The sequence below is a fragment of the Amblyomma americanum genome, chromosome 1, assembly GCF_052857255.1.
Source record: "Amblyomma americanum isolate KBUSLIRL-KWMA chromosome 1, ASM5285725v1, whole genome shotgun sequence".
NCBI classification, from domain to species: Eukaryota; Metazoa; Arthropoda; class Arachnida; order Ixodida; family Ixodidae; genus Amblyomma; species Amblyomma americanum.
Genome location: NC_135497.1, coordinates 240,592,244 through 240,605,145, shown reverse-complemented (window position 1 = coordinate 240,605,145; position 12,902 = coordinate 240,592,244). Strand labels below are relative to the sequence as shown.

Below are 12,902 nucleotides of genomic sequence, written 5' to 3'. Positions count from 1 at the left end.
CTTTTCGCACTACATGGTGGACTAGCGTCGCTCAGAAATTGCACCACGGCCACGTATGGCACCCATTAAGAACGTTAGCTGACATTCCGCCGTGACCAAAATGTTCTAAGGACACAACGTCCGTTTCAAAAGAGGGAAAATAGCTCTCGAATGGGACATCCCCGCGTTAAGGAATGACACAGGACGCGGCGGCCCACATCACTCATAAGTACGTGCTCGAAGTTACTAGAGCACATAGCATCAAAACACTTGCAATCTTACCTTCAGAAATATATTTTATTATCTAGTGCCCAGCACGGTTTTCTTACATACAAAGCCCAGTCCGACCGACTAATGCTAGCGCAGCCCTACATGACGCACAGTGCGTGTAGCAACGAACGGTGGAAAGGCAAAAGCAGCCATCCGAGCGCATCACCGCTAGACAAACGGAACCCGATTGCTTTTTCGTTCGTTATCCTGCGAAGGCACGGGGCCAACTCTGCCAAACACTTCATTCCGAAACCGTTGAAGCGTGTTTTCTGATAGTTTTGAACAGTAGAGGAAATTTATGTGTGTGCGTTTTTTTCCTGACTGCACATGGACGTCTCACTGTCAGCTGAAGAAAAAAAAAACGAAGTCACGCAGAGATGCCACATTGCAGAAATTCTCGAACGAGCAATCTGATCAACAGGTGAGCGTATGCACAGCTCCGCGGCCGCAAGATGGGCTTCGTGCCAATAATTAGCTGAAGACTACCAGCAGAGCTGAGAAGGCTGCGTCGACCATCCATGTGGCGGACGAGAGAGCCACGCACAGCTGCATTAACGCGGTAAAAAGGACAGGCGAGGACAATTTCCGCGCTGCATTATTTCGCGTCGAACGATTTTAAATCCAACCCTCACTTTGAGCGCGGTTTGTTACTTCTGGCCCACACCAAAAGAGGGTCGTTAAACCAGCGCTTACACCGCCATGTGAGCTAACGCTCCCTTGTCATGCTCCCATTCTTGCAGCAGAGTGATCGTCTCGTTTGAATGCACCTGCAACGATAAGCATTTCAGGCAACGGTTAGTATCGCACGCTCTCAGAATACGACTGCTTGCTGCATGCACCCATCCCATTCTTCTACGCTTGCTTGCAACCAGTGCGCATGTGTGTGTGCGGTGGCGAAGGGGCTCGAAAGAAAGTTGCCGGTTGACTGCCGAACGCAGCTTACCGGGATCAAGCACATTCTGTGTTACTTCCGGCTTCTGCCACGACATCGCGGTAAAAAAAAAAAAGAGCACGTTTCCCCATCACGGCGTTCAACGGCTCCCACCTCCGCATCCAAAGCGAACGGTACGTAAAGGCGAATCTATCCAGTAGCTAGAGCTTAGCGCGAAAACGAGGTAACCGGAGGTTTTAAGTAAAATTACTGCCTTATCTGTTCTAAAATTCTGACTTATTGAACAGGCTTAGCTTTGTATGGCGATTCAAAGCAAAATTTCAGGTCTCATCACAGGCCTTTTAGTTTCTAGAATTGGAAAAGTTTCCGGTGACCTGCAATAGTCATACGTAGTCCAGATGCTAACAGCACACGCATGTTTCTACGTGTGTGTGAACACAGTGAGTATTAAGAAATAACATCTATCTGAAATCAGCTTTGTGGCTACACAAGAAAGTCGCATAGCTTTCTCAAATGTTTGCAGCTGAAGAAAAATCTCCCATGTTCATTGTTAGACCACTACCAGATTAAGGTAGTCGTTCTATCGATGAGCTAAACGGGAGGGTGACCGGCAGAATAATAAGTTAGGGGCCGACAATATCGAAAACTGCAAGCATCATTAGCAGCATCAGCCCACAATGCGTTAAGAGGGATCCTCCAAGGTGGAGCAGGTTGAAAAAAATCACAAACATTCAATGCGATTCATGAGGCGGTGCATGCGTTAGCATTAGAGTCCGCCTGGCGTTTGCGTCTCCTGCACTCAGCTTTACCCGCTAGACGATGCTGCCTGTTCCGCGTGTCGGTTCTGACACATTGCCTCCGCAGTGACATTCATATTGCGTCGAATGGCGAGATCACCAGCAAGCCGCTGCCGCTCCCTTCTAAGCCGCTGAAGCTCAACCCTCCGTGCTCGGCGGGCTTCTGCGTCGCTGACCGAAGGTGCGGAATTCATCACTGGTCCCCTCCATGTCGGTGCCAGTTTAAACCGGCTTCGCGCAATGCACGCAAGTCCAACGGCTTGAGAGACAGGACAACTCTTTCAGTGCAGGTTCTGCCACTTACGAAACGTGAAGGAGAACTGAAAGAACGGGTGTCGCTGCTGCTGCTGACGTATGTCCTGCCTCCCTCTTCACGTCTCTGATTTGCCGCCGCGCCTCCTGCTCTCCATGTGACTCCTCCGAACGATTCCGAACTGTTCTGATTGCCCACTAACCTCCACTCCATTCTCCTTCCCCTTCCTCTCCACATTCCACTACACGGCCTCAAACGGACACTACCGCACAGATTTTGGGAAGATGGCAGTATTAATATCGCATTGAAACGAGGAAACAGTCGAAGCTATACTCGAAACGACTCACCAGCTCAGCGACGTGTCGTATTGACCACGAAAGGCCCGGAGTGGCCCTCGGCACGAACTTGCTGCCTGCAATCAACAGACGAGTGTTCGGTGCGAACCTATCACTCACCATGCACTATTGGCGCATTATTAGAGAAAACAAAGCAAAGGCATCTATCAGATTAGTCAAACAGCTGGCTTAGCCGAGCCGCAGTACTAGAATGTAAACCGGCACTTGCAACACAAACAGGTAAACAAAAAAACAAGCAAATAGCCCTCGTTCACTTTCGCTTTCCGAGGCTTAAAAACAAGACAAGCTGCCCTTGTAGCCGGAGGTAAGCACGAAATGGATGGAAGTTGTGGCGGCCATTAGCGTCCATTGTGCTAGTCGACAGCGTCTTTACCTTCCTCACAGAGAACTCCGCGAGCCCTTCTCCTTCCTCGCAGCCGTGAATCTTGCAGCGCTTACGAGAGCACGCTGCCGCTGACGGGCCAGTGAGAATTGTCTCAGATGTCAGTGTCCTCGAAAGCATGTGAGGAAAACAGAACGCCTCCATAGTTTACAACAGTGCACATTACATTAGACCCCTAAAGAGATGACCAAGTGAACCCCACTGTCAAATTTTTGTTTCCAGCTGCACTCAAGTAATGTACCTTCATAAGTGGATACATTTCGTGTTCCTTTTTTGTACACGCATTACGCTGAACTGCAGCGGGCGTTCAGCGTTGTAGCTTTTAGCCTCTACCCCTACAGTAGACCTTGCAAAATGTCCGTTAAAAAAAAAAGTTGCTGGCTCACATCAACCAATTAGACTTACAAGCACGGAGTAAACAAAAATTAATAAAAGCAATGGCCAATCGGTAATTCAAACACCTTGCAGAGTTTCATCAGACTTGCGGCACAAAAGGGTACAGAAATCTCACCAATGCCGTGAGACTAAGCGAAAACTTTCGATCACGTGTAATGTGCCAACATGCTTCTTATATGTGAACGTGGCGTTAGGAAGGTTTACGAGGATTGAACGGCAGAGGTTTTAGTGAACTAGGTAAATATGTGTTGATGAAAATCTTCGGTGAAGCAAGGCTGTCCGCTCTCCCCTATGCTATCCAGGATTTACCTCAAACACTTCTGTTTGCTTTTCTTCGTGAAAGCCTTCGTGGCTTTAAATTGCAGTCGTTTGAAATAGATACCGGCTTAGGCTGATGACATTGCCGTTTTTTTTTATTGCGGGTATGGAGGCAGTGTACTCGAGGCAGAACGCGTTGTAAAAGACTGCACTCTAGGAAGACTGGCTCCAAAATAAATTGGAAGAGCGTAGGTATTTGGCACGGCATCTCGGAAATTTTGCAAGCACTCGATGGACAGCGATGCCCACCACATGCTTCGGAGAATCACTGCAGCATTACGGAAATAACGCTTACTACTGATAAAAAGGAGATTCAGAAGATGAGAGAAAAGATTGCTACCTGGAGGGTCACGGGTTATAAATGTTTGACCACACTACCGCTTGCAGTGTGTTCCTTTGTAGCAAATACATCGTGCCTGTCTGGTGGATGTACAAAAACACAAAGATGCATTTGCCGTTTTCACGTGGTACTCAAGCTGGAGGAATATACGAGCAAAGCAAATCCCTTCGGTTTTTTACGAAATGGAGTACTCGGTATCTCTTACACCTGTGCTACGCTTCTTCTTCGTAAGAGACCAAAGTGACGCGTTTTTGCTCTGTGGAGTCCAAAGCTCGACCAGAAACGAAACTGCTGTTTGCGCAGAGGGTGGCTAGGATCCCGCCCGGGCCTGACGTTTTTTTCTCCTAGATGCCATTCGGACGAAAAAAGTTGGGAAGTTTTCGGATAAGTTCGGCTTAATCTTCAGCCTCAGGTTCGCCGCAGTTACCGTACGGCGTTCACCTGAATTCGCCGAGAATGGGAAATAAAATCATTTCGGGCTTAAAAACGCCGCGGCGCATATCGTACAGGTTGCGCACGCGAGCGAAATATAGCCCAGGTAGATGGACCTCAACATGGCCTCTCAAGGTAGGCAACCCGGAAGAGGTCGACAGGTGAACGCACGTACCGCTGAGCATGCCTCCGGTGAGGTAGAGGACGCCGCTGTTCTGCAGCACGCCCATGTACTCCTCGACCCACTCGGTGGAGCCCATGAGGCTGTTCTCCTCGGCGTAGAACAGCGCGAACATGAGGCTGCGTCGGGGCGTCCAGCGGTGGTGCTTGTGCAGGTGGCAGAAGACCTTGCTCTGAATCAGCAGCTTCGTCACCGACAGCAGCGGGTGTGCCGAGCCGCGCGTGTCGTCGTGCGTCTGGCTGCCGATCATCACGAACCGATCTGCGCCAGCGACGCGCCGAAAGCCCATCTGTAGCACGCGGCTGCTGAAGGAGCGACACTATACCCGCCACATGCGCTCGCCGATCGGTTCACACCAATGGCCGCGCCGTGTACTAAGACGTCGATATCGCCGCTAAGGAACATCGCACCGACTTGTGAATCGCGCAGAAAGTGCCTTCGGAAGCGCCGTCACGGTTCGCGCGCACATTACCCTGGCAATGCGCTGGCGATGAAACTAAAGCCACAGCTGCCGTCGCCAAATCAGCAACCGAATGCTCATGCTCAACACCGTTCGTACGTTACGTGGTTCACCATTGGCCGGAGCCATGGTTATAGACCACAGGGCTGTCATAACTTTACGGTCCGTTGGCACAAAGCGGTCGTCACGAACCGTCTTTCAGTGCGGCCAGCTTTGGGAACTTGGGCCACTGACGTGTTGACGCCCCCAGTAACGTCCGCTTGCCCGCCAGCAAAATATCAGACTTAGTGCGCTCACTACACCAGACATTCACCGCGACCTTTGTTGCTTGCTAGACTGCGGCACTGTTGATGCGTTACGGCTAATTTGAGATAATGAGTAGTCACAAAGCTTAGCAGAGGGCTAACACGCCGCTGCGGGCAATGACAGTTCCTCGAATCGAGTACACTGCTACCAACGAATCTGCAGGTATCCCGAAGGCATGCTCAAGCACGTGCTTACATGCTCCCCTCATCCAAGGGTAATTTTTGTTTCATGCCGTTGCTGTGTTTCTTGTAACTTGATGCTTTCACCGCGCTTTTCCGCATTCTAAACAGCGCTGACGGAAACGGGCCTATAGAAGAGGGCTGATTAACTGCTAGCACACAGATCGACCCCATAATCCTGCCCGCAGTGTTCAGGAAGTATCAGAATTTTCGCCGAAACGATGAACGAGTGCAAACTGATGAAGAGTGGAAATTCGGAATAAATGGTTCATTAGGAAGAGGCAAAGCAGTACGGAGCAATCTTCCGATACATAGTAATTACGAATGTAAAAACTGCGGCCCAAAGGTTCACCAGACGCGTGTCTTAAGAAGGCATCAAAGAAAAACATGCAGGAAAATCTACCAATATTTCATCATTCACACGTTTCCTTTGTAGTTGTATGGCTGTGCTTGGGTAGACGCTAACTAATAATTACTCCTTTATCACTTACCTGGTTCCACTTTGCCTCTGATGATGCCGATAACGTTGAGGATAGGTCGGAAGACCATCTCGTTGTGTACGTCGACCTGCAATCTGAACATCGGGGTTTTTCGTGAGGTCTAGCAATCTATTCCACGCGACAACGCAGCAAACACGGCTTTCTCTTTTCCTTTGCACACTCGTTATTAAGAAAGTAATAGTTTCTGCGACTTCTTGGCGCCCTAAACCAAAGACATCACAGTGAGGGAGCACCTGCTTGAACTTGAGCAGGGACAGAGTAACTCGGCCATCCTATTCCACGCCTCCCTTCTCTTCCTCACTAGTTCAAGCGTCGCCATGCAAGGACTGACCACTTGCATGGTGCAGCGGATGAAAATGACAGAACAGAATTGAGGCATTCGCAGCCATCAACACTTTTTCGGCTCAGCTTGACCCTAAACCGTCGATCAAGCAATGAACAGAACTGTTAGTTTTGCGGGCATGAAAATTTATTAATGGGCTCTCGTGCACAGCATGTGTCGGTAAATCAGTCCACATTAAAAAACGATTGATCAATTTTTTATTCTGTCGAAAAGGGGATCATTTATTATTTTTTTGGCAGCGGTAGCTATATTAGGGAAGTTTTCCAGGATTTGTGGCGCTGTCTTTGTCGTTGCAGTGCATCGTAACAAACATTTCAGTGATGCGTGGGCGGGTGCATAAGGAAGGCGCAGATGTACAGTCGGGGACAAAAGTCTCTGGGTCGCGTGCTCCGTAAACGAAGCCGATAACTCAATTATTAGCCGCCGGCTGGAGACCACAGTTATAGTTTTGACTTTCACCTCCACTAGTATGGACTTCAGCGGGCGGCTAACAATAGAGCTATCGGCATCTTTAACGAAGCACGCGGCCCAGAGACTTTTCTCCCCGACTGTGCATTCGTTTCTGCCCGTTCTTCGTACCGTGAGAGGAAGAAGATCAGAGGAGTCTTTCGCAATCAAGAAGTTCTAAACTACAACATTCCACAGGCAAATGGAAATAAATCCGGTACAGCCTGTAGGCCACGGTGCTTTTGCCTGATTATTCTCCCATTTTAAGGGGACGACGGGAAAGAAAGCCAAATGTCTCATGCGTGGACTTCACTAAGAAAACAAGATGATAGGAACCGGAGAGGTTGACAGATAAGCACTTTCAGCATTCTGAATTAAAGTGGCAGGCGATAATGGCATCGCCCATCCGGGTTCGCCATGGTCCGCCTACCAGGGGTACACACGGTACTGTTCCGCACATTGTCCGTTTCGAGCCCGAGAGAAGAGGACGATGAACGCGAGCGAACTGAATGAAGCTGGCTCACTTGATGCGTGGAGCCGATGCGTTGACGAAGCAGGCAATTCCAAGCATGGGGTCCCATTTGTCTGGACATGGCGTCCCATCAAGCTCTCTGCACGCGGCCAAAGGCAGACGTCCCGTGAACATGATTGCCTGTCTGCCAAGCCCATCATGGCGTCTAGCAAAACCCGCCCAGCGGGTACAGTACATGAGCCTTACGGGTACCTATACACAGACTGTAGACCATTTTAACTCAGCGTTACCGTATACCGCATAGCATACCGCATAGCATAACACATAACGTTGTGCTGAGACACTCCTCAAGTCATTCGAAGCTCACACAGGTCTTGAATGGGACTGAATCTGCTTCTCCTTCGCTGGCAGGATCTCCTCACCAGCTCTGTGAGAATTTACAGACTAATCACCTGTTCTGTTAGCCTATGGGTGGGAAATCGTCAACGAGTAGGCTGTGCACAGACAAATGATAGGCGGGTGCTGGCGAAACAAGAGAGGGTCGGTGGAGCCTCCACGTCTCTGTTTTTTTTTCTATTGTCGGTATTTTCGGCGGGACTGAGGTGCGGCTATATAGCTCGAAGACGACAGCTTAGTGGAAAGACTAAATATTTGAAGGCACATAGACAAAGCTGGCGCCACTTTCAAGTTTTCTGCCTTTCCACTAAGCTGTCGTCCAAGCAGTGGCCTGCAGTATTATGAAATAAATATTAACCACCTAAAGTTTTGATCCTTGTGGTTAGCTCTTGGGCAAAGGGGTACGCCACGAGGTCGTTTAGAAATTGGGGCTTAACCTGACTTATATCTGCTTTCTATATACGCGTCTATGAGGACGGGCAGAAAAGGTGCGCTCTGTGTGATAATAGCGACCGAAGAATAAAAATAGCAAATATACTCTATAATGTCACGGTCTTCGGCTGCCGCTAATACCGAGCGGTATAGTAATAGCTCGTTCACACTTGGACATTCGACAGTGAGCGAAATCCGCAGTCGCCGAAATGCTCCCTTGTTCACTTCCGGGCCACCACGTCGCCTCTGCGTGGTCTGCGTGCCGTCTGATTGCGGCGGGCGTACACAGGTATGGCTAGAAAACAGTACAAATGGGCACTGTCCACGGACCATAAGCGTACACATGCTTACGTACGCTAAACGCATACATTTTGCGGGACGTTACGCAAATTGTCACATTCGCGCTTTTAGTTCAGCGTCTGCAAACAGAGGCGCAACGATGAACTCACCCTAGTGGAGCCATCTGGTTGTTCGAACGGAAAACATTAGGGCGATAGCGAAGGGAGGCCGCGCGCATTGACGGAGCAGCTGCGCAAGCCCTCCTCCACTGGCATTCTGTCAAAGGTTGAGGCTTCACACATACCTCGGGTTTTTAAGCTTTGATAGTGACATAGTGCTTTTGCACTAAAAACTTGAAGGACGCTTAAGCTCTTCGCCTATAATTAAGAGTAGAACATGACAGCGTAATCGGGCCGCCGCAGATTATCGGCAGCAGCTATCAGCAGCGGCGCGCGAGGAGAAGGGAGGGGGGGGGGGGGCAGTTCCGCGCGTTGACGGAGCAGCTGCGCAAGGCCTCCGCCGCCGACGCTCTTGGGATTTTTCAGGTACGAACGACGTGCAGTTTACTGTGGCGACGACGCCGGCTTTCTGCGTCACTAGCTCCTTAACGCTCTCGCGTTAAAACCCACTCCATGGTTAGAAAGTGGAGGTGGAGGGTAAGGCGCGGGCAGGCAAGAGAAGTCGCGCTCAGTTTATGCCGGCTGTTGCGTAATGACTTCCTAAACGCGTTTACAGATAGCCGTCATGCTTGCAACGTGCACCGCAACCACGTGCGCAAAAAGCGACTGAGGTGGATGTGGTAGCACACACCTACCCCTGCAACCTCTCCGTTTCAGGCTGCTCGAATTGTAGGGTTTGTGAAAAACGACGCACTGCCTAGTACAAGTGATCCGATTCCCTGCGCATTGTGGGCCGCTTAACTGCCGCACAGGTGCGTGGTTGATTATGTTCGAATCAGCGTAAGGTCTATCACAAAACTGCTGGTCGCAATTTCAGTCAGCTATGAATCGGCAGTCGGAACTGTCAACCAGCACATAAATGGGCCTCTATGGAGGACGTTTGCGGAGTCCACGCCGTTTACCATACGGGCAGCGCTAATTAACGATCGACTGCGTGGGATATGAAAAGATCGGAGGAAGACCACAATAACGAAGGGGTTGTTAGCCCCGTTGCCGGGGAAGCAAGGATTCGCCTCTGCGGCATTCAACTTTAAATTGTTTAGTTGGGCTGGTTAGTTTTGGCTTCCTAAATTCATTATTAGTAGCGAAATGCAGACGCAGACAGGAGACAAAGCATCAAGACAACCACTAGTCCTGTCGTTTCCTGCCTGCCTCTGCCATTTCGTAACTAACCATCAACTTGGGATGCTATAGGTAGAATAAATTCTGAATCTCATACAATTTAGCTAGTTTCTTTTTCCACTGCCGAAGTGGAAACGTAAGAAAAGAAGGCTATCACGTCAGCGCTTGCGATAGAAGCCTGCTATTCATATTTGCTTGCTTGTGTTGGTGAAGCCGTGCAGTGCCCCTCTTAGCACACAATGTTCTATTGTCTTTCTGCTCAATTCACAGCATAATCATTTTAAGCATTATTTTCATAAATAGAGCTTGAATTATTATTGCATAAATAAAGTTTTCGGAACGAAGCTGGGTCGGATCTAGAGCTTCATATTGAAAAGAGCCAAATTCAAAGTTTACATGCCAATATTGACCACCTTATTTGCATAATTTTCAGCACATGGTGGTCTGTAGTCGCATACAGCTCAAGAACGAAGCGGCAAATGCCCGTCAAAGGAGCCCCTCCAGCCAATGGCGTCGACCGATTCTCCGCCTTGACCGATCGCCTTGGACCTGCCGGGGATTAATGGGGAAGTGAAATGGGGAATAACAACGGCTTCATCGGATTAACCGTACCACCACGATATATATATATATATATATATATATATATATATATATATATATATATATATATATATATATATATATATATATATATATATATATATATGTGTGTGTGTGTGTGTGTGTGTGTGTGTGTGTGTGTGTGTGTGTGTGTGTGTGTGTGTGTGTGTGTGTGTGTGTGTGTGTGTGTGTGTGTGTGTGTGTGTGTGTGTGTGTGTGTGTGTGTGTGTGTGTGTGTGTGTGTGTGTGTGTGTGTGTGTGTGTGTGTGTGTGTGTGTGTGTGTGTGTGTGTGTGTGTGTGTGTGTGTGTGTGTGTGTGTGTGTGTGTGTGTCAGGAGCTACCTAAACAGGAACTGAGAAGAACGTCATGAGAGTGTTTTGTCCGCATATACCATAGTGCTATCAATGCTATTTTATTATAAGATATGATCCATATTTTATGATAAAATTTTTGAAGCCCGCAGCCAGCCTCCTCTGCAAATACTGCCCAACCGTGTCTTCACTGCAGAACACGTACTATCATGCTCAATATGAACTGCAACGCATAACATGTGACAGCACATTATCGCTTTGCAGAGTGCCACAGAGCATATTAGTGTCATAAAAATAGGCGGCGGCACGTACTATCGCGCTCAATATAACTTGCAACGCGTCCGATGGAAACCAACTGAGGTTTCCGCTTTTTGGTAAATCAATGCCCGAAGTCAAAACGCACCCCACTTCCGCAAAGATTCACTTTACTTTGTTGTTTGCATCGACAGCTAACTCGAACGATTTCTAGCACCATTGTGCTTGCACTGCTTCATCAACTGAACACATCTTGTGCAAAGCAGTTAGTTCATATTGAGCACAATGATACGTGATCTGCAGTGAAGGCACAGTTCGGCAGTATCTACTGAAGAGGCTGGCTGCGGGCTTAAAATTTTTTCTTCGCATCAAACTAAATTTACTCGAATTAAACATTCTCAATTGCAAGCATCAAAGTTGGTGTGTATTATGAGCCATATCACGTGTTTTTTATCTGGAGGGCCTTAATTCATGTCTGAATTTTAGAAAAAAAAGTCAGTTTTTGCGAACTTTGGAAGAAATTTTCTTAACAATTACTTGATTTACCATTTTTAATTTATTTTCTGCATAAGCTACTGCAGCGGGTGAAAACATAAAAACTTCTTGAGGCTGAAATGTTAATGACATTTATGTAAAAAAATTCTTTAAACGCCACATTTCTTGTTTTTTTACTGAGTCAAGAAAACACGGAAAGTTCTTGCATGGCTTCATTAATAAAGTCAGATTAAACAAGAACACAAGTTAAATAATCTGAAATAAGATTTATTATTGTATCCTGTTTCCCATTTGATTTAAAAATTTAACTCCAGTCAGCTTTTGCTTCTTCGCGGAAACTTCAAACAGAGCTCAAGTGAGCAAAAAAAAGAAAAAAAAACTTTCGAGAAAAATACTTCTTTGAAACTCTCTTCACATAATCGCCAACTAGCCCAATTTTTTTTCAAAAGAATCGGCAGTGGTCGCTTTCGTGGTCTGGAATGTTTCGCGTGGAAATGACCCAACAGCGAACAACTGTATCATTTGCGAAAAGACTCACTTCAGAATACTCCGCGCATCATCGTAGCTGATCGGTTGTGCTGGAATCTGTGGCATCTCGGCGTCGTCAACCATGGTGCGATAAAGCGCATCTGCAAGTTTGAAAGAAGGTGGTGGCTGCAACAGGCGTGGTCTATGACAAGAAGAATAAAAAACGGACTTTAAGATCGAAGCGCACGACCACAATGTGGCATCGTTATTTCACGTGCAGCCTGTACGTTCGTAACTGGAAACAAACTCCCGACGGCTGCATAAGGCTGCAAACGCTTAATGTTTGTTTTGCAGAAATACAAAACAAAAAAGAAGAAAATACAAGAAAGAACCTTACAGGCTCCTGTTACCTTCACACATAAACGAACAGGCAATCCGAACTTAGGCGACAAAGCTGACACGGCCATGTCCTTTTTTTATCCCAGCAATCTCGTGGATCAAGAGCTTGATTCGTTACTTATGCGCAGTTCGTGACTGGCTTGTGTTTGTCGTTGGCTGTCATGACTAGCCTATCGTATAATAATATCGTATAAGCTTTATATAATGCTTGGTCAAAGCTCGCGCGTCGGAACAATCCCGCGGTGCTCTCAGTAGACACATATTTATGAATTCGGGGCGATTGGCCGAGGTCCATGGGTTGGCCAATGACGAAAGCAAGAGTCGTCAGCCAATGTTGTGCCGGTCGAATCAAAAACCGATCGAAAAGCCTCGCGACCTCGGATTTCCAATGCCTGCTGCGTATGCGCACGAAACGATTTCCCAACGGGTTATTTCTTGCCGTGCGGGTAGAGTGAGGCCATCGTGAGCCTTTTCTCTAAAGAGAGACACAAGATAAGCGGTGATAAGAAGGCACGCGAACTGCTTGAAGCGTGTCATGTAAGAAATAGGGGAAAAGAGGGGTGTTAGCGATACGTCTGTGGCTCTGTTCGGGACAGAGATGGGTTATTTTGAGCGGTTTCGGTGAAAAGGGCGTTGTTCTCTGGTCTGCGCATATCTGG

General features: G+C 47.9%; 1 protein-coding gene across 1 annotated transcript in view; it reads right to left on the bottom strand.

Annotated features, from left to right (window-relative positions):
• LOC144095965 (N-acetylated-alpha-linked acidic dipeptidase 2-like) overlaps positions 1–12,902 on the bottom strand; it is a 29,391-nt gene that overhangs the window by 6,078 nt on the left and 10,411 nt on the right. The window contains exons 7-12 of the mRNA XM_077629367.1: positions 11,915–12,005; positions 7,356–7,442; positions 6,033–6,115; positions 4,591–4,857; positions 2,539–2,603; positions 943–1,016 (exon numbers count right to left, since the gene is read on the bottom strand). Coding sequence (XP_077485493.1) covers positions 943–1,016; positions 2,539–2,603; positions 4,591–4,857; positions 6,033–6,115; positions 7,356–7,442; positions 11,915–12,005 — 667 coding nt within the window. The remainder of the gene's footprint in view (positions 1–942; positions 1,017–2,538; positions 2,604–4,590; positions 4,858–6,032; positions 6,116–7,355; positions 7,443–11,914; positions 12,006–12,902) is intronic.